This window comes from Clarias gariepinus, chromosome 6, assembly GCF_024256425.1.
Source record: "Clarias gariepinus isolate MV-2021 ecotype Netherlands chromosome 6, CGAR_prim_01v2, whole genome shotgun sequence".
Taxonomy (NCBI): domain Eukaryota; kingdom Metazoa; phylum Chordata; class Actinopteri; order Siluriformes; family Clariidae; genus Clarias; species Clarias gariepinus.
The window spans coordinates 25,147,147-25,174,430 of NC_071105.1; the positions used below are offsets into that span (position 1 = coordinate 25,147,147).

Here is a 27,284-nt window from a genome sequence, read left to right on the forward strand (position 1 = left end):
CTAAAAAGCACTTACACATCTTCCAGCCAGACACTTTCTTTAATGAGCTTTATTAAAGAATCTTTTTGTTCTAGGAACCAATAATGTTTTTAAATCCCTGCTTTTTTCCCTAGTGTCGAATAATAAATAGCTTGATGGTTTGAAAAAAATAATAAAAAAGAAAGCATAAAAGCACTTACACTTTTACCCTGATCAAGAAATTCACACATTATGAATATGAAAATCGAAAAGCATTCCCAACACTATGGAGCATACTTTAAGTAAAAATTTTACTTCAATATTTATGCAGGCAAAGCTCCTTGTATTCAGAGATGGGTTATAAGTGTGTGTACGGCAATCAGAAGGACCCTGCCTGGACTTTTAGAATTGTTCTGTGTGGCGTAGAAGACCGGAAAAAAGATGTGGAATAAAGGGATGGAAATTGCTGTCTATGCATGAGACAGTGGTCATTTCATCATGCTTTTAAATAAATATTTCGATTTCTCGAACAAAATAACACCAAAGATTTGATTTATTTGATACTCTTTTCTGTAAAAAAAAAAAATTGCCGGGGTTTGAAGAATAAGCTGAATAAACACTGCTGCATTTCTCACTTAAATAAATGTTTTTTATTCACAAAAAGTTGGTCGTCATGATTTTGAGTTTCTCAGTTGCTAATGAATATTAGCGACCGGGATTTAGTAATTAAGAGGGGTGTAAGTAGTTTTAAATTCTTACCAGTACTCTGTAGGCAAAAGATGAGAATAAACTATGTAGATGGTGGACAGTCCTTTAAATGTCGTAAGTTCTCTTTATACTTCCACTTAGTCCACTTTGAAACTTCAGCTCTGTTAAGTTTAGGTTACTGGTTGAATCCCAAGTAGCATCAAATGGAAAGCTAGTACACTAGGGTGTACAAACATTCTCACACATACCAGGTAGTGTTCTTAAAGAGGGTTTAAAGATGGATTTGAAATTCAGCCTTGTGTTAGCCACTAGTTACCTTTGAAGCCATAAATAAAAGAACACGGATGGTTCTTAGTCGTTTGTAATCGCTCAGATGCAGTTCGGAATTATTATTAAAAGTGCTTTTGTAACTGTTTTTTGGCAGGTAATTGCTCTCTCCTTAGTATTGTGGTAATTTCACCCGTGCTGGTGACAGGTGTTGTAGAACACCCGGGGTACAGAGTGATACATATACAGTAGTTAAGGGTCCCAGTAATGTTACCGTCCATATCACCACTCGTATAATACCTGTTGTCCAATTAAATTGCTCGGTCTGAACTTACTGTTGTATAATAATCTTTGTCATATTCATGTGTTTGCCCTCAAATATCATTCCACTTTTTTTTTTATTTATAAATCCTAAAACATAATTTTTATTGTGACCTCCCATCAGACAGTGATGCTGAGCTGACATTGAGTGTAAAAAAAAAAGAGATAAAATCTGTGGGTCTGATTTATGTATAATTGAAACACTTATAATAGCTAATAGCTTTTTGTGATAAATCTATTTTACTGGAAATGCATGTCCTTTTTTTTTTAAGTTTATCAACCCAACTATCAAGTAGAATGAGAACTACTAGTAAATTCTAGTCGAGAACACACAAATAATTAAAACTCAGAGTTTTGCTGGTCACTGGTTGTAATTTCAACAAAAACAAGGTTCCCTACTCATTCCCAGTATGAGGTCCACTCTATTTCTTTTCATTCCTTTGTTTCTGTAATGATTTTTCAGTCTGCCCTTCCCTCTAACCACAGTTCTAGTAGTCTGTTCACTCTTTTAGCTGTCTGTATAAAGCCTGTACTTTCCATCCCTCCAGTCCTTTTGTTCCATAATAAGCTGGTCTAATGAGAATGAATGGACAGATGTTGGATTTTCCCAAAAGCATCTTAAGGTATTCTGAGATTGATGCCTCACATGTTGCTTCGAGCCTGGAGATGTGCTTGAGTTATATGTTGGCTTTCTTTGCCATTGTAATGCTAGATGATTCCTGTTTTTTTTTTTTTTTTATGTGACAGACACAATCACACAGCTGGAAAATATGATGTGCAGTGATGAAGGAATTTAATAGGGTAGCATAGGAGTATTTCTTGGTGCCCTTATTAAGTTTCCGGTAATCAAGGCTGAATGCCTCCTCTTTTTATATTCCTGCAGTTTCCAGATAGTTCATGCAGACCAAATGTAACCTTACTGTAGGTACCTTTACACTGAACTAAGAATTATGGATTAGGTCTGGACCTATTAACTATCAACAGAATTAATATATCTACATAGAATCTACACTTCTGATAAATGTGTAGATTCAGCCACCCAAAGGTGTTTTATCACACTATTATCAGATGGGGAATCGTGGCCATAAAAGGATGCACATGGTCAGTCAGATAAGCTGTGGCATCCAAATTATGCTTAATTGGTATAAAGTGGCCAAGAAATTGCTAAGAAATTATTTCCCACACCATTACACCACCAGCTTGGACTGTTGACACAACTGCTTGAACTTGTATAGGTGTGAGGAAAGTGCATTTGCCTTACTATTATCAATGACCTGGTCCTGGTCCGATTGGCTAGAAAAAAGGGCGTATACTGTAAAAATCTGTCCAAGAAACAATGTCTAATTAGCTTCAGCAGATATGGTGGAAGCCAGATGAAACTCAAAATAGTGGGCTGATGTGTGGGATTGATGAAAAATGAAATGCTGCTCCAGGGTCAATCAGTGCTAAATCAGAGAGACTTCCTGCAATCCATTCCCACAAATAACTGAAAAGTCGAAGATATGAAACTCTCAATGATCCTGCTCACCACATTAGTGTATGAATGAATCCTCCTGCCTGAGTTGGCCTGCCTCTACATTGACATTTCTTAGATGAGGTTATTCAGTTAGAATCTAGTTTATTCAGGTAAGTTTATTAAAGAATCTTAACAGGCCAGTGATAAGCCTGTTCAGTGACTAAATCTGATTTTAGACTCGTTCTATAAGCCGCGGCAGGAGCCGCTTATGGCCGAAACTGGCAGCCAATGAGCTAAAGTCCAACCATTATTTTTTAAGCAGCTGAATGTGACCCTTGAGGTAGTGTGGAAAAAAAGACTTTAACTGCTGGTCTAGCCTTTTCAAAGGTAACTAAGAGCATTTCTCTCTAAAAGGGTCTAATAAAAAGTCCAGTTTAGTTTAAGATGTTTTCTAATCATTAATGCAAAATTGTCAGTTCATTCCGCCACCCAAAGGTGCTTTATCGCATCATTATCAGATGGGGAAATTTTGGCCATAAAAGGATGCACATGGTCAGTGACAGTACTCAGATAAGCTGTGGCACTCAAATTATGCTTAATTGGTATAAAGAGGCCAAGAAATTGCTAAGAAATTATTTCCCACATCATTACACCACCAGCTTGGACTGTTGACACAACTGCTCACACAAGCCTAGCCGTTTTGAAATACTCAAACCAGCCACCGAAACCAGTGCCACAGACAACGTTACTAAGATGTCATGTTTGATGTGAAGATTAACTAAAGCCCTTGACCTGTATCTGTGTTATTTCATGCATTGCATCACTGCCACAGGATTAGCTGTTTGAATAAATGCATGAATTAGCATGTGTACAGAGTGGAATTAGCATGTCTTTCTAAAAGAGTGAACAGTGAAAGGCAAACCGTTTTTTTTTTTTAAAGGGGAATGCCAAAAAGGGTCAAAATGTGCACTTCCTTGAATGACCTTTAGAAGTAGACCCCCATGTTAAACTTTACAAAAGAAATAAACACTTGCAGCCTGGTACAAGGTATCAAAACTGCTAGATGTCTGCTATCCATCATTTTAGCTAATCAGCTAACTGGAATCATTGTAGTCTAACTTATCACAAGAAATGTTCAATGAAGTGCGAAATAATGTTAGCACATAAGCTAAAATTAGCCTTATAGCTAAGCTAAGGCTAAACTAGCTAGCTTGTGGTAACTGAGGTAAGTAGGCAGGTTCCAATCAACAGACAGGCACTGTTTGCTCCGCCCATTTGCTCATTTATGGAATAACCCGGATTTAAGTAGAGTCAGCTTGTTTCAAAATGGCCAGAGGTCAAACAGTTACGTTTCAAAATTGCTCTTTAGCAAACCTGTGGGTGATGTCACATGGTTTATCCGGGTCTTATACAGTTTAGTGTGAATACATAGAAATAAGTGGAAAGTTAACAAGAGGGTGCTGGCAGTTAAAGGGCAAATAAACATAACCAAAGTTATCCCCAGTCACTGCGGTGCGGGTATAAATGTGTTACATCCGTTTTGAGTCAGCAAAAAAGGATGCCACACTTTGTGATTTGCATGAAAGAAGAGCAGCATGCAGCGATTCATCTTTTTGTAGTCTTAGGGTGTACCAGAAAGTTTCTCAAAAAGAATCATTACTGGTGACGGGACATGAATTCAAGTCTGAGAGTAAACAGCAGAGTATGGAACGGAAACATCCTCACACTGTTGTCACTCCTGCAAAAACTTAACAAGATCAAAAACTGATCTTGCTTCATTTGGACTTTCACCTGTTTGGTTACTTTTGATCAAGAAATAAAGACAGCAGTGCATTCGCGGCCGGCAGCTCAGCTTAAAACATTTAGTAAGGGACTACAAACTTGTTGACAGATGGACTTTGAATTTTGAAAAGCAAGTAGATTATGTTAAAAAATTCTATATTTGTCTGTTCTAAAACTTAATTACAATAAATTTTAAGACCAGAGTGCAGATCATTTTTGACTCGCCCTCATATTTGACTTGTCTTTCTTTGTGAAGAAAATCTAAAAAATGCCAAACGTATTTTTAAAAAAATATATCATCGATTTAGAACCTAAGATTAACATGTTTTTTCTTTCATTCCATCCCCAAAGAAATGCAAGGATTTAATTTTGTTTTCAGTTTCTACCCCTTAGCGGTAAATGTGTAAATATACTGTTTATGATGGCAGACAAACGTACAGATGCAGAACTACTGTATAAACAAGGACTCATTCACACCTCGTTCACACATTGCTGAGGCAATTCTGGAGACTAAATGCTGGGATTAGCACTTGTATGACTTCAAGCCCAACTGCAAAACACAAATTCTGCAACACCTCGTAAATGTTTCCCTAAATAAACTGAATTGGCCTTTGGAGAATACCTCGGCAGTACAGAAAGTCAAACATTTAGTACAAAATACCTTCTGCTTCCTAAAACAAACCCTGACATAGACGTGTGTACAGTACAGTATGTCTTAAACCAGCAGGAGAACATATAATTGGCCCTTATTACTTCAAAATCGAAAGATATAATTATGGAAATGAAGGTGCTGGCCTGTGTGTTTGCTGTACCACATGATATTTAAACTAGTATCTGCTTTATTAATTACCTTATATAGTAGTAGGAACATGTTTTGCTATAAATTTCCATTATCATTTGACCTAAGCTAACAGCGTCTGTTGTTCATCCTATATGATTGTGGAAAAATTCAAACATCTCCTTTTTTTTTTGTACTAAAAACCCAGTCCAGAGAGAGCTCTTTGGATTTTACTGCTACTGAATTCGGCATATGTAACAAGCCCAGTTACAAGTGCTTAATTAAAAGAATTACTCTGTTCTGTGCATGTTTAAATCTCTTCCTGTTGCTGTATAAAATTCCACAGCAGATATCTTTATAAATCCAGATGGTAGGATGACTTCACCTGTAATTGATGAGTTTGTCACTGGCCCAGGAGCACAATGTTATGTATGCTAAACCACCAACATCTGCCTTCTGGAGGCCATTCCATCAGAATAAGTGACAGAGAAATAACTAATGGCTCGGCAACATCAAGCCAATAACAGGATCAGCCTGGGCTTATAATCGCTTATAATTGCAATCTTTTTATTAATACCAAACCTTTAAACTAATGACTGGTAAGATTCAGAGCTTCGTCTGAACGCAAATACATCTAATGATTTGAACTTGTTCAGATGCATTCAACCAGATAGTATAACATTATAACAAACACCATATGGACTTGGAATAGTCACTAGATGTCAGAAATAATTTTGTGTACACTGCTGAGCCAAAAGATTGAGATTAGATGTCATAAGACTGTTAAATACACTAATGATCTACTAAGCAAGTCTAAATAGCTGGCCATGTATTTTTGTGTGAAAATGTTAACCATCGAAGGACATGTTTTTCTAATGAAGCACATTATTAAAGCTGGCGATAAATATATAGATTCAGTTCATTGAAATCTTTTTGAGCCACAAGAATACCACATTGCGATATTGTGCAAGATCTAATAAATAAATACATAAGTGAGAATAATAATACGTTTTATTAGATGAAAATTGTCCCAAAACCCACTCTATGCGGCCACTGCAGAAGGACTTTTTAAACGCACTGTAATATACATTAAATATGCATTATATTGTATACTGTATATGTATACACACAAACACACGAAAAAGGATTTTCCCTTGTGCAGTTTTAGCTACTGTACTGATATTATGTTTTATTTAAATAAAATGAGTTTGTAAATGTTTTCATTATTATGTATTTTTGTTTAACTTACATATTTTACTCGAGTGCCGTTAATTAAAATCGTTGATACATGATACATTTTCAGATTTAATACAACAATTTTCAATAAGAACTACATTACTGACAAAAGCTTGAGTGAAAACAGAATTTCTAAAATATTTACAAGAATTTTAAACTTTCTTAGTATTTGATACGTCCCCTTTTCTGCTCCAATTACAGCATGCACTTGAGCTGGCATGGACTCCATAAGTTTCTGCAAAACCCTATGATCTGTTTTAGATCAAATCCATCATTTCATCTGAACACGAGTCATTCTATATAATGTGGGTTACATTTTACATCAGTAAACAAGTACAAAAACAATGTCGTTTCTCAGTAGGATAAATTGTGGTCTGGATTAGTAAATTCCTTCATTGTAACATATCTGCTTAAACAGTAACAGTTTTATTTCTTACTAATTATGTACACTACTGGGTAACATACAGTAGTTGAGACTTAATGAGCATTTCCAGATAAAATGTAAAAAAAAAACAGAAAGAACACGTTAAAATGCATGCCACAGAGAAGAACAAGATTATTTGATGTGGGTCACTTGGCGTTGGAACAAATCATTTAACACTAAGTTACAGGACAGAGTTCTGTTAGTAATTTAGTTGACAGAACTTTTGTGACTGTTAATAAATTAATATATTTTAAATAAGAAAATCTATTTTAAAAAATATAATTTGTTTCAGTATTTAGACTTTTAAAATACATTTAAAAATAGTTGTTGTTAACTATAACAACAGTTGCAAATTACATTTTTCAAGCTAAATGAGGCATAGGATGCAGATGATGTTTGTGTGATATTATAGCATGCTTTTCCTTAATAGGTAAAATATGCTATTTTTTAAGAAAATATTTTAAATAAATATACTTATCGTCCACAGACATGGAATGTTCTACAAGTCATAGAGTGGCTCACATGCTTTAGTAGATGAAAGGCATATGGGAAATCTGACCTTTTTTTAAAGAGCATATAAATAGTGGCATAAAAAGAGTACCACATCTTAAATATTATTTTAAAGATATTTAACTTTCTTTATTTTAAATATTTCTAAATTTCTAAATGCTTCTGTTTATTTTCTATTTTAAATAAACATTAATTAATTTATTAATTTTTTAGTTTGGTCAGTGTGGTCTCAGTTTTTGCACTGCATGTACACTGAACAGCCATAACATTGATGCCAGGTGAATTGAATAACATTATTAGTTATATACCAGTATAAAACTGTTGGTGACAGGATCATGGGCCTTTGCCTTACACCCCAGTATACTGCAGAGGGGAACGCCCCAGGGGCCCAGCCGCCTAGACACAGGGGGACCTACAGTACTGTAATACCATGTAAATGGTTGGACGGAACGTTTTGGCTGATCAGTGTATATTCAAATGAATATTACAGTACCCTTTTCTTCTGCTGAAAATGTGTACTTAACTGTTAAGATTCTTGTCTAATATTTGGAGACACTATAGAGGTGATATTATTGACACAATTAGAAGACACTCTTTAACTTTGAGAATTTTGTTTCTGGGTCATAATGACTTTTAAACCTTCACTGAGGGAAGAGTTCTTCATAACCCCCAGAAATGATATGTTCTAAACTCTGTGTTAAAGGTACATGGAGACCCAGGAATGATGAGGTTCTACCTGACAGTTTTATTAAACCATAATATTTGAACCATCATTAAGAGCAAATGAAATGAAAACTCAGTGGATGGCTTGATAAGCTTAGTATGAAAACCATCTGGAAGAATGATTTTTAGCCCTCCAGTACAGCTTATAGAAACCTTGCTAAGGTGAAATAATGTGCATTACGAAGGCATGGTGCCTTAGTTTTGACAGTTTTTTAACAAGTTATATTTAACTTGGTCTAGTTAGAGAAAATAGCTGCGTAATACTACACACACATACTGCATAGACAAAAGTAAACATCCCATTCCACAACCATGAGCATTAATATGAATTTTATCCCTTTTGCTGTTATAATATCATGGTCATTTCTGGAAAGGCAGTGCACTAGACATTCGAGTTTAGTGTAGCTGTGAAGATTTGTTCTTTATGCAGATACAAGAGCATTAGTGAGGTCAAGGGCTGATCTGTATATATAAAATCTGGTCAATGGAGGAAAAAGTACACAAATCCTGTACTTGAGTAAGAAAAGAGATATCCTACAGTGGGTAAAATATTTCTTAAGTTAAATTACAGTAGATGTCCTCCCTTTACCTTAGTGCTTGAGTAAAAGTTCAAAAGTATGTACAGTACAAGTAAAAGGAGTCATTTACAATTCCATAATCGATCATCGGTTATTAATAAGTTTAAACACACAGTACAGTGCTTTTTATACTTGTAGTGTTTGCTGAAAATCAATCTCTCCATTATTTACTATCACTACAGTACACCCAGAGTACAGGCGGTCAGACTCCCGCCTCAGTTCTGTGTGCATGGAGTTTGCATGGTCTTCTCAGGGTCGGTGGGTTTTCCCCTGGAGCTGCAGGTTCCTCCGACAGTTCAAAGACATGCAGACTATGCTAATTGGCATTCCTTGATGGCCTATGGTGTGTGAATGAGTGTAAATGAGTGTGTGTGTGTGTGTGTGTGTGTGTGTGTGTGTGTGTGCCCTGCCTCATGTCTTAAGCCTCCTGGGATAGGCTCCAGGACTTCCTCGACCCTGATACGGTATAAAGCGGTATAGACGATGAGATGACGTTTAAGTGTGAGAAATATAAAAGAATTGAGGAAGGGGCAAATACTTTTTTTACTGCACTGTACATCAACTAGCATTACTAGCATAAGCATCTGTTACATCGATCACCATTTTTCCTAACTGAACAAAGGAAATCAAATGATTTTCGACTAGAATCAATAATTGTCCCATTGGTAGTTACTTTCACATTCACTTAAGTATTACAAGTACTGAACCTGCTTACAGCTTACAGTAGCATCTGCATAAGTCATACAGTATATAAGTCTTTTAAAAGAGTCTCTCTCTCTCTTTCTCTCTCTCTCTCTCTCTCTCTCTCTCTCTCTCTCTCTCTCTTTCTCGCTCTGAAACCTTAGATCCAACTCAGAGGTGCTTAGTGAGTCAGTCCTGATAGACAACACTGTCTCTTTTCTCTGCAATTATCTCTTGTACAGATTTAAAGTGTGTTTAGGGTCGAGGATAAACAAACATTAAAAGTTATCTCCTAACCTATGCAGTGTGTACATACTGGTTATGCTAATATCATATTGCCTGAGAACAGTTTCTAACACTAATAGCTAGAATGTTAAGGGCTAAGAGTATAAAAAACGTTCTGTATAAAAAAAGCCTCATCCCAAACCCTCCATCCGCACACACATCTTTTAGTGGGAACAGGGAGAGCGCATAATCGATGCTTGTGATTAAGGTACACTCCTGAAAGATAAAGACAGGACTGAAAGAGTCTTCAAAATGTCATTCTTGGCCCCTGCAACCTTTAATTAAACCTGGAAAACGAGGAGATAAAATTAACAAATTGGGTAATGAATCGAGCAAAACAGGTGGTGTATGGCTGGAGAAAATGAACCTTCAGATCAGTCTTCCCTGTGTGGATTTTTAGCTCCTAATTAGAAGCTGCCTTGGTTAATTATGATTGGGCTCTACAATAAGGGATGGGTTGGGGTGGGGTGGGGTGGCGAATGCTCTCGACGGGATGACAGCCAGGCTGAAAAATAAACAAATAGAGGACGCTGATGCGGTCTTCTAGAGAGCAGAGGACATTTTAAAGCCAATCAGCTTCATTGTTTCCAAAACAGCAAAATCTGTTCTGCATCAGAAATTGACATCAGTTTTTCAGATCGTGTTCATACTGTAGCAGTGAAATGGTTATACATTGGTTAAAACTTATTCAGACAACATTTGGGTTTAAATCAGGGTAAACATCTGAGTGATGGACAGCGTCAAGGCTTTTGCCTCAGACAGGAGTGATGCGCTGCAGATCGAGGCAGTTTGAATGTGGCTCAGCGATATTGATTGGTGGGATTTCCAGCTGAGCGAGCAGAAAAGACTGAGTTGATAGTGCGGCTAAGTGGATTCAGCCTGCTGAAACAGTAAAGTGCAGACGTTCTGTCTGAGTAACTGCTAAGTGCAGGTGAAAATCCTTCCTTCTGTTTGCTCGAAAGTCATATTTCTGTGAAAGCGCAAAACTCATTGGGCGCATTACGTATAGGCCGAAAATCTGAGCTAATGTAACATATTGATATATAATCACTAGATAAGTTATTTATAATCTGTGTTATTGGATTCGAATTGGCAAAGTATACGTACGTTTACTGATATAATCTTTTCTGGTGTGTGTGTGTGTGTGTGTGTGTGTGTTTATCACATTGACATTCAAGAAGGAATCAACGGAACCCTCACTCTGTTCATCTGAACAGCGGTTTGTAATTACATTTTAATAGACAATTAAAGACAGGCCATAAATCAATTCTCGCACTGGGCAGGAGGTTTGAATTTGATTTTCAAGGGAAAAACAAACAGTTTTTACTGTGTCGAATGCAATTAACCCATGCCTCTCAATCACTGTGCAGGGCATCTCTCTCAGCCTTAGAGTGTGAGCAAGTGTTGTACACACTTGTGAAAAAGACAGATTAGGGTTAGCAGGCTATTTATTAACGAGATCAGTTTCGTCGATTATTTAGGAGAAAATTTAGCACCTGTTTTTCCACCGATGAAGTCTGCATTCTGTCAAAGGAAAACATAATAGAGCATCTATTAATTTCTACTATGTATATGCAGTCGTATTGACTCACAAGTGATGTATGTTTTTTTTAGAGAGAAATGGTGTGTGTGAGTGTGAAAGTGAGTTATTGCATGCTTGCCAGGTTCTTTTGTGTTCATCTGAAAACTGGGGAGAAATAGCTGAATGTATAAACCATTTCAGGGGAAGTGTATGAATATAGATGCTTTTCAGGAATTAAAGTTATCAAGAACGATTGCAAAATATCACATTAATGCCAAAACCTTTTTCTCTCTCTCCATACAGCTTCTATGCTACTTCCTAGGTCTAAACCTGATCTATTTTGCATTTAATATGTTTTTACTTCCTTTAATGCATAATAAACACAGTAGTTGAGAGAGAGGGAATCACAACAGAACATTATACACCTCACCTTTTTCATATTATGACCAAAAGTATGTGGACACCCGACTTACACACCCATACACAGGTTTCCTCCAATTCACCAAACTGAGACATAATTAGAAGGACGTAATTGTCTATATTGTCTTTAAATGCAGTGGCACTAAAGAATTCTACTTTACGGTCTCAAACCTGTTCCAGCATGACAATGCCCCTGTGCACAAAGCAGGCTCCATAATAGTGGTTTGGGGGGGGTGACTTCTACATCCTACAGAGTCCTGACCTCATCCCCTTTTATACATTTGAAATGAACTGGAACGCTGACTGTGAACGAGGCTTTCCATCCCAAAATCAATGTCTGACCTCGCTAATGCTCTTGTGGCTGAATGAGCACTAATCCCCACAGCCACACTTCAAAATCTAGTAGAATGCCTTCCCAGAAGAGAACAGGATATTATAACAGCAAAAAAGGGATTTATATTAATATTCAATTCATATTAATACCTATGGCTGATGAGGAAGCACGATGATCACATGCGATCAAGAAGGGTATAAGTATGTACTCATAATACCAGATATACAATACTAATGTTTTAAACATCTTAAGGTTGTATGTCTTCTCATCGAGTTATACCAAATGACATGCCATGCTAACATTTTTAATCAAGTGTAAACATCCCACATTGAAATTTAATACATTGTATACGACATAACAGGAGCTTTACGTTGTTTCATGTCTTGCCGTGCATATGCACAAGCGCCAACTATTTTCAACACCAGACAACGCTGCTTGGAGTAATCACTCAAAAATAATCTTCTTTTCCTTTTTTAATAAAAATATCAGCTATGACAAGTCAGTGTATTAATCTGAAATGATTTTCAGGCACACAGTGGGTTCAGATTCTCTCGAAACCCCACCTCCTTTTATTATCCGGCATTAATAATAATTTGCTTAGCTTTCATGCTTATAACATGCACCTTCGCTTTCTGTTGAGGGTACCGAAGAAAGTTGTGATGTCATATATTTGAGAAAAGCATACTTGAATAAGGTTAGCTAAACCAACCATACTGTACACAGACAGGTTTTCTAAGTTTGGTTCTATAAAAAAAAACACAGAAAAAAGTATGCATAAAATGGTACTTTTTAGTTTGAAGAGGAAAGAGATGGCATGTTAATGCAGTAATTCCTGCTATAAAAGCCCTGACCAAGTACCAACTGCATAAATGAACATACTTTTCAGAAGTCGGACATTTCTATATCGTCGATACATTTACGATTGATCTTGGGAAATACAGTATTTGAATATTTTGAGATTCTGGGTTATTGAATTTCGTGGAAAAAAGGCTTAAAATATTTTCCTTTACGTGTAATAAATATAGAATATGAGTTTCATTTTTAAAATTACATTAAGTAAATTACAGGCGGGGGGGGGGGGACTCTTCCACCATATTCAAATATCCATTTTTTTTCATACACAATGGATTTCTGAAGGGAGAGGTCTGAGGATGTACTGCAGCAAGACGACGTGTTATTCCTCTTCAGAGTCTGTGTGCACTGCAGGACACGGAGGCCCAGGTTGTTTATAATGCAGTATGCTGAGGGCATTTGTTAAACGATTTGCTATTGAAATCCAATTATTTGGTCAGTTTTTGTGCTGCCTCGACATTCTCTGTTACCGAAGTTGCTTCAGAAGCAGGCCATGCAGATTTGCAACTGAAAATGAATTAAAATGCTAATTACTGGTATCTGTGGCAGCTTAAAGGAGCGGAGCAGGGCTCTGTTGTTGCAATGATTTTGCGGTTTGTTATTGACTGGGATAATGGCGTCCTGGAGTTCAGTGTGAAAGCGATAGCCATTTCACACACTAATTGACTTTGGGCGGTTATCGCCCACTTTGTTGTCCTGTTACACCGTGTTACGGGTTTGAAAGGAGAGGGGACCCGAAGAGGCCATCAAAAGAAGCCGGATTTGGAGAGGTTATCGGGACATTCACCCGTTATTGATGTTTGTGTAAAATTTGGTGTCTGTGTGTGTTTCAGTCTGAAGATAGCGACGAAGCTAGCCAGTTGGATATCCTGAAGTCCATTTCGCTGGAGTTTGTGGACGACCCCAATTTCAAAAACAAAGTCAATTACTCCTACACTGCTGTCCAGATCCCAACTGACATCTACAAAGGCTGTGAGTGCTGACACACACACACACACACACACACACACTAAGTAGTGTTTACATATTAATATTACTAAATATCCAAATATTATCACTTTGTGTTTGATTCAGCCATAACATTAACACATTAACACTGATTATTAATTAGGTACCAGTAAGATGGTGACAGGATCAGTGGCACACATGGCTCACCCATGCCCGCAGAGAGCAAAAGCAAGCCTGTCCAGTGCGATCCCACAGAATGCTCAATGCTGGAAACGATGGAATGCTGCGCACAAGGCCCGACAGCCAAACAGCCCATGGCCTCCGAGCCCGCCCCTAAATTCTTTAGATCCCAGGCTGATTAAGCACCCACTGTATATATTAGACAAACACGTTCAACCCATAAAACTCCCACACTACATCTACTGCCAACATCCTGGTGTCAGACACGGTGCAGAGCCATGTCCTGAGGAGCCACAGCCACCCCAATAACACAAGGGGAACCCAAAAGGCAGTTCTACTTTTGATGGTTTTAAAGTTATGGCTCCATAAGCAATGGGTTTCTGCGAAATACGAGAAGGCCTTAAAACTTTGCATGAATATGCATTGGTCAGAATTTTTTTTATTCATTCAGGCTGTAGGTGCCGGGAGTAGCTAATCAATAGGTACATCTAAATGTGAGTACACTGCTGCCAGGAGCAGGGGGCTGAGCCTCATGGGAATTATAGCTCCACCACCGTAGGTGAAGAGGTGAAGAAAGGAAACATTACTGCACAGGAACAATAGAGTGTGTCTGAGGAAAGAGGATTAATAATGACCAGGAAAATGGGGAGGGCAAGACCTTTTTAAGCTCTGTGATTATGAAGGGCGTAAAGAATGTCACTTTCATGTAGGTCAGTCTTCTCTTAAAGGGCCAGATCTTAGTTAGCACTTCAGGGTTTCAGGGTTTAGCGTAAAAAAATAAAATAAAAATTAGCATTCTGAGCAAATGGTCCGTTAAAGATCTTTTATCACGACCGGGGGGCAAGCACTGAAGGTGTTTAGGAATGCTATCATCATTGCTTGTGTTTATGCAGGAAGCTCGTGGTACTGACGAAATGCATAGAGCACTCTTCACTATATAGTGATATTGAATTCCAACGGTATTTCACGGCTAATAGTCAACTTATTACACAGAATTAATTTCAGTTATCTCAGTTAAATCACACAGCCACGCTCGGTTAACAAGAGTATTAAAACTTTCAGGTCCATTTAGTGCTCCTTTTGTGTAAAATTGAAGACTGGACAATATGATCAGTAGACAAGACTGAAAAAGAAACGGCTAAGTGCCGAAACTCTCGCCAGCCAGAGAGCTTTTTACCGCTGTTGTCATGTCTGAGGTCAGCGTAGGCAGCTGACAAGTGCCACTTTCTTACCACTTAATGCCAGTATAAGCTCATGAGTGTCTCTGAGAGACCCCTGTCATGTTGTAATGCAGGTTACTAGGGGCATTAGAATGCTGCACTAAGAAGAACGTTAAGAAGGGGCATTACTCTCTTTATATCACTTTGTTTTACAAGCCGTACCATGGATACAGAGTCTAATAGAGTTTTTTTTTCTTCTCCTTTTTTTACTCTTTTTACTAGAGGCTAAAAAGTGAAAATTCCGTCTGTGTTCAGCTTTGAATTCATTCGTGATGTCACACACCACAATAGCGGTTAATGGCTCATATGAAATTAGACACACAAGGCTTTATGAATTAGCATTTTTTTGAAAGTTTTTTTTTTTTTTATCTAGGCTGCTAGGTTGGAATGTTCTTTTATGGTGGCAGTTGTGTACAGTGTTGCGTACAATCAGAAAAACTAGTTGTGCTGTTTCGTCTCAGTCCTAATGTTCAGGAAGTTCACCCCCTCCCATTTTCCATCACTCTGCTCATTAGCAGCTAAACAGTCAGGATACTCAACACACCAGAACCCAGCAGTGCCATGACTTATCTTATAACAGAATGCGTCGATTAGAGATGTTAATTATCAATAGTAAATCGATCAATTGCCAGTACAACGAATTAAAAATATATTAAGATAAGGTTTGTTTTGCATGCAGTGGTAACCTCAACAACCCATCTGTAATCTAACACAGCGGTTTTGGAGCGCCACTGCCCTGCACATCAGTGGGTGTGGGTGTGGTAGAGCAGAGAAACACTAAAGCATGCAGGGGATTGGTCCTCCAGGATTAAGATCAAGAACCACTGATCTAATGTGAGCTTAGCTCGCTTACTAGCCAGGCTCTTTACTTGGTGCTTGATAAAAACTTATTTGAATAGACGAGTCTCCACGGTTACTTTCAGGAACACTGGTTTGAATCAGCCTGTTTACAATCCACGTCCCCTTCCGCCGTCTTTATGGTGATGCAGCGCTCTGTAACAAAACCGATCGCTGTTGTGTGGTCGATAAACTGAGCGTTCAACAGCATGAACTGTTTTACGCTTACAAGCGTTTCGTGAGCACAGCCACGAAACGGGACGGGACAGGGCTATTAACACAGTGTGTTTGTGTGTGAAAGAGAGATAGAGGTGCTGAGTAATTAATGTTCAATTAAATAGGATTTTACTCATTAATATAATTAAAAATAGAAATTTAATATATGGTGTTCTTTTTTGATTGAATACATCAGCATGTGGTATACTGGGTTGTGCAGCTCGCACTGTTTAAACAAAACTTAAACTGAGGGGAAAGTGTGCATCTGATTATAAATACTTAATTGAGGAGTAATCAGTTACTGATTATTAGTGTTTTCATCTCTTGATTAAGAAGCACATGTACATTTTGTAGTGGCAATTAAATAATTCATTTGTTCATATTGAATAAAATGTCCAAAAAATCAGCTTCTATTCGACATCTTTAATGGAACATCAGTGTACTGCTAGAAAGAGTTAAAGGGTACTGAAAAACAAGAAATATCACAAAGATGATGGGGAGCTACAAACATATTTAGATGTTGCCAGAAAAAAACCCAGGAATTGTTTTTTATTTCCCCATGGAAATGCTTTTTTTTTTTTTTTTTTGCAAAATTTTACAGCCTGTTCCCTCGCCTTGATCTCTCAAAACCATTCAGGGGTTTATCCATGCGTATCAAGAGCTAGAAAAAGGAGGACTGGGACGGAGACACGGTGAGCTGCACCCACAATATTAACAGCTTGGAGTAAAATTTGCGACTGGTCTATTTTGCAGGGAGAAATGGGCCGACGGTCCCCACGTCCTGTTCAGACCGGCCTGCCAGGCCTCCGTGGCCGTTTATTGAGATTGAGAACGTTCCCCGACTCAGCCATAATGAACCGTTTTATGAGTCATTATGCTGGCAATGAATTCCACTGCCAAAGACTGCAAACTTTCTAATTAGTGCAGGTCAAACAGCCAAACAGTTTTTAGTCTAATTATACCCGCTTATTATTAAGTGGCAATGAAGAAGAAGGCAGGAAGGATGCGAGGTGAGCACGGTGTCTGGATGAAACGAGTGGGAGGAGCCTTTACACATATACAAGGGTATAAAATGTAAAGTAAGCGTCAGAGACTCTTTTAATTTTGCCCACAAAGATTTTTTTTCATTACATTTTCCAAAATAAGCAGGACTGTCAATAAATAATAATAATAATTATTGTTATTATAATACATATAAACAATAATGATTATAAGTGTAAGTGTTTCTTTCACCTTTGAACATGACATCATCCATCCAGTTACTCTTGGGAAATCTGTAACACACCCACTTACTGCACCCGTAATTGCTCACTACACACACAAATTAGAACTTTTAGTAAATCAGTTTTCCCAAGCAATGTTATCATTTCTCTTAATGCACCACTGCACCGGAGATATGATTTTTAAAGGGTTTCCTAATCTCAGGTTGCTGATTGGATTTTGGGATTTAACAAAACTCGCTTGATGGCTTGAATTGATCATGAAATATGATTTTTAAATAGTTTACTCTTCTTTTTAAAGCAATTTAACCAAATATGCTTGTTGGCTTAAATTCATCATGATTTTAATATGATGTGGTACCGAAAAACCTTTAGCTAGGAAGATTATGTGAGCCATCCATCTGACTATTTAGTTAATATTAGTGAGGAAAAAAGAAAACGTTAATAATCTGCTTTTCAGAAAAAATATCAGAGTATGTGACTTTTCCTTTGGATTTTTCTTTTGTATTTTTTGCTAGGTTATGCTAGTGATAAACAGAACTGTCCTATTAGCTCTACCTGTTGATTTAGTTTAGTAATTATGAATTGCTCTGCTTTTTAAAAGCGCTAATGTTACATACAGTTAATATAGGACATGTATACAGTAACTATGTAATAATATTCTAATATTATTATGAAATCAGAAAAAAAAAATTCAGTAGTCTTTTGGATTTTTGGCAACATAATTCTGATAGTGGGGGGAAATGGAATTGGGACGACCGGAGGACATGGGGGCATTTTCACCTTTAATATTTGTGAATAGAGTGTATATAGCATAAGGGGAAAAAGAGTAGACATCAATTACAATGATTTTTTGTCATTAAACCAGTTTTCTGTAAAGCTTAATGTTAGTATTGAATTAGCTAGACAAATATGCTAATGTAAAATCTATGCTTACATTCTACAGCTTATCCCTATTCTTTCCTTCATATCCCTTCTGTATATCTAAAAATCTCTGCCATAAGGGGTAACTATCATGGATGGAAATTGTGCCTATTAAAGGAACATAGAACGCCTAAATGCGTGTGGATGAAAGCAAAGGAAGGCCGCTTTTGTGTGGTTGAACTGAGGGATAACCCACCTTCTCAAGGATGAGGCTGCCCTCTTTTTCTGCGTTTTCCCTTTTTTTTTTTTTCTTTTTTTCCAGAGCATAGGAAAACGCACTGGAAACGCCATTTGTGTTCTGTTTTGAGGAGGGTTGCTGATTTGAGACTGCCTTTAAAGAAAACTTAATTGATGCGTTTGTGTGTGTGAGAGTCAAAAAAGAGTGACCCCAGCAATAGATTATTTAAAAATTTTTTAATTATAACTATTCGTTATTTATGTCTAAGTTGTGTGCCACTTCATGAATCTTATGAATATTATAAAGCCTCTACTGATAAAAATAACGTGATGAAATATTCAGTCTAAGAAAGAATACATGAGCTTTTTTTTGTCTTTAATGTCAGCAAAGAGAAAAAGAACGAACAGTGGGGTTTCACATATGTTTTTAGTGAGGGAGGATGGAGGGTTTGCATTTAATCCCTCATCCTCCCACTTCTTTTGCTTTGTCTCAGTTCCACCCCAAATCCACTGAAGTAGCACTATCACTCTCGCCCACGCTAATTAAAAACGCCCTCCTCCACTCGCCCGCCAAGCTCACAAATTCTATTACAATTGTTTACGGCTTATTGTGCCATTTTTTTAATTAAAAATCTTTCTTCCTCTTCTTTGCCATCTATTCCTTCTGTTTCTTCTTCTTCTGCATTCACGCCTAGTTCTTTTCTATCTTCTTCTTCTTCTCCTCATTGCTGCTTTATCGTTCTGCAATGCCGGTCTTGTTGGGGGTTCAGGCTTTTGCTTCTGTTTCTCCTCCTTCCTTTTCCCCACCTTCACCTTTATCATCCGCATGCTTTTCTTTGTCGTTTTGTTTCCTTTCCTTGTACAATTTCCCTTCAGTTCACAAATTCGTTCGTTTTGATTTAAAGTGTTGCGTCAGCACCGGTTCCCACGCATTCCAGAATACAACCAGATCACATGACCCTGTCACATCCTGTCACGTTCCTGTACATCACACCCTCCAGTTCTGCATTCACCCCCTTGATTAATGTCTCCATTGATATTCCTTTGTCTTTGACTCATGTTGCATATTTGACACAACAGTTTCCTACGTTTCCTCCTGCACAGGAAGAATAAATTGTCAGAGTTCCACGTCCATCTTTACTACTGTGACAGTAAGCTGATGGAGTTCACACCTGCATTGTTTGTTAATTTCCTGTAATAGTGTATAATCCAGGCTTTACTTTCCCAAGCGTAATATAGAAGTTTTACGCCAGATGCCCTTACTGACGCAAATCTTCCATTTTTATCTCCCCTTGGGACCGGCACTACATCCAGTGGCTGGGGTTTGCGCATTGGATGGGATGTGAACCCAAAATTCAAGCCAAATCCAAAATCAGAAGTAGTTTCACGTTAAATTTCCGTCTCTCTTCAGCGTTCATAGAACTAGATGCTATGTGAAAACGCTATGGGAACATCTCTTTGTTACCAGTTGTGAAGCATGTGTGTAACAAACACACCAAATTATGGCTTATATAACCTCGGTCAGGTGACATCATCTGATGAAGTGCACCTGCAGGTTATAAATAGGAGTGAACCGGAAACACCCTCAGGTCAATTTTGCCTGAAAGGACGTCCAGTCACACAAGCAGTGCGGCATTGGAGCGCAGCATCTCGTTCACGCTTTTTCAGGGAACACAGTTACAGCAAAGTAACCCGAGACATTCCCTTTCCAAAGCTACACTCGATGCTGCGTGAAAACACTATGGGAACGAGAATACCAATGCTGCCACACTGCAAGTGTCTGGGCCCCCAGGGTTGTGTTGCGTGTGCGCACAATAGTCAAGGGAAGGCTGACTCGAGGACCCGTGAGCCCGGAATAGCATGAACATCCAAACTATAAAATCTGACAAATGTGTGCAGAGAGGACCAACCTGCCGCATCACACACTTGCTGCAATGGAAAACCTCTTTCCAGCACAATTAATGAGGCAAACCCCCTGGTCGAATGAGCCCTGATTCCTAGAGGCGAAGTGTGACCACGCGCCTCGTAGGCTAGGGCAATAGCATCTCTCACCCAATGCTCTTACCCAAAAAGCTGCTCTGACTTACGCCACTGGCTAGTGCGGTGGACGTTAATCTGAAGAGCACGTACTGGACACAGTAATTGAAGTCTCTCCTGCCCCGGAGCTGTAAAAGGCGGAGGACAGAATGCTTCAAGAACGACTGGGTGCATGTTTGAGAATGCAACTTTTGGAAGATAGTTTGGGTGAGGATGCAGAATGGCCTTGACTAGCCTAGGGGCAAAGTCTAGGCAGGATGGGGAGACTGACAAAGCCTGCAGATTGCTGATTCTCTTCAAATTAGTAATGGCCATAATAAAAACCATCTTGAGAGTCAGAAGCTTGACAGGCGCTGACTCTAGTGGTTTGAAAGGGGTGTTAATTAGACCTTCGAGCACAATAGCTAAGTCCCAAGAAGGGACCGTCGCTCTAATGGGCGGCCACAACCGTTTAGCTCCACGGATAAAATGGGCTACTAAAGGGTGCTTTCCCACAGAACCCTCTCAGTCAGAACATGACAAGCCGAAATAGCGGCTACGTTTATTCTGAGAGTACTAGGGCATAAGCCCGAGGACAACTTTTTTTGCAGAAACTCCTACATTTTTTGCCATGCACCAACTTTCAAATACACTCTATTCGAGGGCATAAGTTCTTCTAGTGGAGGGAGCCCTAGCACTTAAATTAGTTTCAAATAGGCTGACTGGAAGACCAGCATCTTCTAATTGGTCCCCCTCAGGGGCCAGACGTGAAGGTTCCAGAGCTCGGGCCGGGGATAAAATATTGTACCCTGCGCCTGAGACAGAAGATCCCTCCTCAATGGAATCAGGTGGTGAGTTGTCAAGAAGAGATATTAGATCCGAGAACCACACTCTGGTTGGCCAACGGGGCGCTATCAATAAGAGGCGCAAACCCTGTTGACGGACCCTCGCCAGGACTTCCGGGAGCAAAGCTATAGCCACATTCATATGCCTCGGAATGTAAATCGCCCTGAGGTACAGGAACTTGTCCTGTGCCCAAAGCAGAACCTGGTGTGCTAGCTTGTTCAAGCGGCGCGAACACAGTCCGCCAGCGATTTTTGTACGAGACTACAGTAGTGTTGTCCAACTGCACTAGGACATGGTAGCCTCTCAACTGCTGGAGGAAGTGTTTCAGGGCCAGAAAAAAAGCCATCATTTCTAGGCAATTGATGTGCCACACGAGAAGATGGCCTCTCCAGCTCCCTTGGGCTAGACGACCATCTAAGACTGCACCCCAGCCCGTGAAGGAAGGGTCTGTCGTTAGCATCTTGTGACGACAAGGTCGTCTGTTTGGTTGCACGGAGAGACAGGTCTGTGGCTTGGCGTAACTCTAGAAATGCCCTACAATGTACCTAGAGAGGGACCCAAAGTCAGAAAAAGGGGTCTGAACCACATAGAAAGGGTACGAAGCCCCTGTTGCGTAACCCTTGTTTGCCTCCAGGGATTGGCACTTGAGTGAAATCACCTGGCTTTTAGCCACAACTGAACCGATCTCATGTGCAGAAGGCCCAAAGGTATCACCGTGGATGCAGCTGCTATAAGACCTAAAGATGGACAGTCACTTTCTGGCCTAGCTTGATTTCCATCAGGGTGTTGAAAATGGATTCGACACGCGCGGGAGACAGCTGTGCCCGCATTGCGTTCGAATCCCATGTGACACTTAAATATGTTGCTTTCTGAGCAGGAAAGAGAACGCTTTTTGTGGCGTTGAGTCTCAATCCTAAAGAATGTCATAGAAGAGCTATGATGACATCCCGATGTCTGAGACTAAGACAGAATCAAAATACGGATGCCCTGGAGTCGTAAAAGAGCCAGGACTGCATCCATGCATTTTGTATATGTGCGGGGTGACAGAGCTAGACCAAATGGAAAGACCTGATACTGGTAAGCTTCGCCCCCGAAAGCGAACCTCAGGAACTTCCTGTGTTGTGGCAATATTTCTATAAGAAAGTACGCGTCCTTCAAATCAATTGTCACAAACCAATGCTTTGGCTGGATTTGAGAAATAATCATTTTGACAGTCAACATTTTGAACCTGTACTTTTTGAGATAGCGGTACTTCCCTCGAAGATCCAAAATTTGACGCAGCCCCCGTCTTTATTGTGAACCGTTTATTGGGAACCAATAAATACCGACTGTAGGAGCCTGACTATCTGTCTGGTAGGGGAACATGTTCGATGGCCCCCTTTTCCCAGCAACGTCTGCAATTCCAGAGTCAGCTGATGCGCCCTTTCTGGTTTCACGGAAGTGGAGACCACGCCGTTGGAACGCGGAGGGCGATGTGCGAACTGAATCCTGTAGCCTCTCTCTACAGTCCTTAGTACCCAAGAAGATATAACTGGCAGTAGCTCCCACACTGCCATTTTCTCTGAAAGGGGCACAAGTTTTTGCATGGCTAGACGGGGGAGTTTTGGATGTTCGGCATCCAGAAACATGGCAGGAAGTGACCGAATAACTAACATCTCGATGGAGACCAGTGTTGCCCGAAACACCAGTGGTGGTGTTTAAGGCGGATTGCGAAGCGCGGCGAGCCCCACCCCAGTCTTTACGAGGTGGTGCCCGGCTCATCACACTCTCCTTCTGTGCTTCCCGCCTCACGAGAGTCAGACCTGGTCGGGACTGGGTGGCCGACTCTTGAGCACGCGGGGAAGAAATTTTCTGAAGGCTTGTTCATATAATCTCGCCTACCGAAACCTAGTAGCGACGGAATTAACAGCGTCGCCAAAGAGGCCGGAAACCGAGATGGGGGCATCAAGGAGGAACGCACGATCCTTATCCTTGATGATCTTATCCTTAATGCCCTATCATTAACAGCCCCGCCAGTGCTCAGGTCTTTCAGCAGGTCAGCCTGGTAAGCCTGCAAAACCGCCATGGTGTGCAGTGCAGCACCAGCTTGACCAGCTGCCTGAAAAGCTTCCCCACCAGGGAAGATGAGAGTCTACACGGCTTGGTGGGAATTGTTGGCTTTCTCAGGGAGGATGATGTCCCAGGAGAGCATCTCTTCTATCTGGAGCATCATCGTATTACCCCGTGCTTTCGCATCAACGATATTCCAATAAATTAAAGTTGACGGCACGAAAAACACGAGATGAATAAGGCTTATTCCATGAAAGAGTTAACTTATCACGGAGGTCGCCAATGAAGGGAAGAGAGAGAAAGCGTCGTTGAGGCCCCTCCCCCCCCGCCACACGACAGAGACCTGTCGTCTAATTCTTTGGGTGAATCCTGCTTTTGCGGCCAGATGATATGCAATCGCTCGTCTGCCCGCATTACTTACCTGTAGTAACTCCTCCATATCCGCGGAGGTCGCCAATGGAAGCGGGAGAGAGGAAGTCTCTCCTGCCCATTCACAAGAAGCGCATAGGCGCACTTGAGAAGTGGACGGAAAAACGTACTGATCTGGCAATAGCACGAGAGAAGGGAGGAATTCGGTCCCATGCGCGTCTGCCAGATCTGCACGTGAAACCCAGGAATGCGCCACAGCTCATGTTTTTTCTTTAAGGAAGGCGCGAAGCACTTGAAACAAAAAGTGTGGAGATTACCCTCCGAAAGAGATCTATCACACGGAGGCACGCATCTCCTATCAAACTCTTGCACACACACGCAAACACAATGCAGTCCTGAAGACAAAAAGATCTGAGGATGTTTCCTGTTCACTCCTATTTATAACCTGCCTGACAAGGTTATATAAGCCAGAATTTGGCGTGTTTGATACACACATGCTTCTCAACTGGTAACAAAGAGATGTTCCCATAGCGTTTTTACACAGCATCGAGTGTAGCTTTTGAAAGGGAACAAGTTTATGAGTGTTTGTAAGAGTTACGAGTATATTGAATTATCAGTGCAACCAGCAGATGTGAACCGATTAGATTTGACCTTAATTCAAACAGCATAAAGGTCACAGCAAGATCAAAAAACTTCTGACATTGTTTTTCTTTATGGTTTCCATCCTTTTTAACTTATAAATATGTTATATACACATCTGTGCAAGTGTTGTTTGTAATAGCAGTGATTTTTTCGACTGTATCTGTGCGCCAGTCCGAGATTCTCATTAGTGCAGTATCTCAAGGAGAGGTTATTGAATTATTGTAGGATTTATAAGGAATCATCAATGCAACCAGCAGATAAACTGATTAGATTTAAAAGTTCATCCAAACAGTATCAAGGTCACAGCAAAGTCTACTGTCTAAAATAGTTTGTTCGGAGGTTCCTTTATGCTATGCTACTGTAGTATAATTTAAGGATATTTCTGGCTTAAAAATGATTTCCACTTTAATTCCACTCATGTCTGCTATTGGAGATCCGGGGAAATACCTCTACAGGTACACATGCTTATGTCTGCACGAGAGTAAAAATCGTTTCCTGCTTCAACTCTGATCCCATCCCAATGTACAATTCCAGTTTAATATTCCACACAGTCAGTGCATTTCTACCAGTGTTCCAGACATCAAGGTTTTCTGCTCGATCAGTCCACATGTGCGAAAACTGACAGTCTCTCCTGGGATCCATGGTCTCCCTTTGGAAGGCGACTAATGAGCAGCGTGCATTAAGAAAGAATCGAACTATCGCTCTCCCGAGCGTCTGCTGCGCGTCTAGATAATAACGCACTCTCCATCATCGGAACTGAATGGTCTGTTTTGACAGATCATCATCACTTCTCCACCTCTCGTGCTTCTGTGCATGATGCTTCGGTCTGGATGGCATGAGGCTCTGTAATGTGTGTGCCATTTTATACCTAACTGTGTGTTTGTGTGTTTGTGCACTTTATTAATTAACATTTATAGATTATGTGGTCAAAATTGGCCATTTAAATTTACAGTGCTGAAGAATGGTGATTTCTAAGGAGTGTACTATGGTGTAACATAGATTGTGTTAATAATAAAATATAATTAATACAACACAATTGTGGTATAATCATAAAAGCTAATAATCTGAAAAGCTATTTTAAGTTATGAGGCGGCCCAGTGGCATACAGGTTAGCTCTGTGGCCTCGCACCTCCAGGGTTGAGGGTTCTCCCTGTGCTTGGAGCGTTTGCTCTGGGTGCTCTGGGTGCAGAGCTTAGCTTAGGCTAACTGGCATTTCCAAATTGCCCATTGTGTGTGTTTGTGTGCGCTTGTACTCTAAGATGGACTGGCACCCTAGCGTAATGAGTCTCCTGGGATAGGCTCCAGGCCTCTCGTGACCCTGTAAAGCAATAAATAGTATAAAGAATGAGTGAGTGAGTGAGTGAGTGGAAATTCTGACTTACAGTATGTTCTAGCCTTTACGTCCCTCACCAGCCTCAATTCTTTTACCAAAAACATTTGCATTATACTGTAATCAGATGCTTCACTCTATGCTATCCAGTTATTTTAAGATATATGCTTTTTGTCTCTGTTAAATTATAATACATCATGTATTTGGGCACACAGTATTTCAATATTAACCTCGACTCAAAAGAAACAGCCTGAGTTAGTGGCTTGTCTCTCGCTAAGTAGCGTACGTGGCATTCGGGTTCATGCTCTCCACAAAGCATCCATCGTCTCAGAATGCTGCTCCTCATCAGACCCCTGGAGAGCAGCCATGCTGTCCTTCAGTGAGTAATAAGAGCGGAGCAGAACCACTGCCAGCACTTTCTGGTCCATAAATCGCCCATATAACCTGTTCCTCTCTGCGACAAGCCCTGTTCCATAATGGCCTAAACGTTTAGCACAAACGGCGCTCCTAAATGCATCAAAGGGAGTGTGTCTGATGGATTAGCTTTTAAAGCCATCACAGGTCCCGCTCTCTCTCTCTCTCTCTCTCTCCCTCTCTCTCTGTCTGAAGGATGAGCCTGAGGCCCATTCTTCAGGGGAGGGTTGGTTTCTTTTTATCATCTGTCTGGTGAAAGTCGTGACACGTCCTCAGCGAATAAATCACAGCAGTTTGGTCCCTCTTTTCTTATCTACACAGCCCTCATATTTCTGAGTAGATGACCTGCCAGAGCCCTGCATTTGTGTGTGTGTGTGTTGTTCACTGACAGTAGAGGAGGTATTGTATCTGCATAGCCACATGTGTTCAGTACAAACACAACCGTCATACTATCCTTGACTCAAAGACACACACAGTGTGTGTGTGAAAGAGAGAGAGAGAGAGGTCAGATGCTTCACTGTGTTTGTGTTTCACTTTTTACTTATGGAAAAGCTGCGTAACCGCCTATTCTAACTTTAATTGGCTCCAGTCTGCATTTTGCTATCGTAATCAAGATAACTGAAACCAGCATTAAGCTCCACTCATATTTATAAAGCATTAATTAACCTGCAGCAAACCGAAAATCCAGCTCCAGATCCAATTCCTCACTATAAACCGCATCCAGATTGTGGTCTGCCTTCCATGTGTCAGCTTGAGTACTCTCAAACACATTAATAAGCAAAGTAATTTCCTTTTCAGACCAAATCGAGGCATGTGAATGAAGTCCAAGTTTGGAACACAGTCAGATATTAACAGGAAGCTGTTATGCAAAGTTTACTTTATTAGTAATTTTAGGACATTTAGATGGGTCACCATATTCCTGCATTTTTGTCCTTTTTTATATTTGTATTTGCCACATATTTTTTTTTCCTAATGTGACCTCATATGAGAAGATCCCCCTCTATTAGATTGTTTCTCAACTCTGCTGTTTTCTGGTGAAGGCATGGCCCAGCAGGAGCTCA

General features: G+C 39.9%; 1 protein-coding gene across 2 annotated transcripts in view; it reads left to right on the forward strand.

Annotated features, from left to right (window-relative positions):
* cacna2d2a (calcium channel, voltage-dependent, alpha 2/delta subunit 2a) overlaps positions 1-27,284 on the forward strand; it is a 242,239-nt gene that overhangs the window by 146,507 nt on the left and 68,448 nt on the right. For both annotated transcript variants that reach the window (XM_053497570.1, XM_053497571.1), the window contains exon 6: positions 13,669-13,807. In XM_053497570.1, the coding sequence (XP_053353545.1) occupies positions 13,669-13,807 (139 nt within the window). The remainder of the gene's footprint in view (positions 1-13,668; positions 13,808-27,284) is intronic.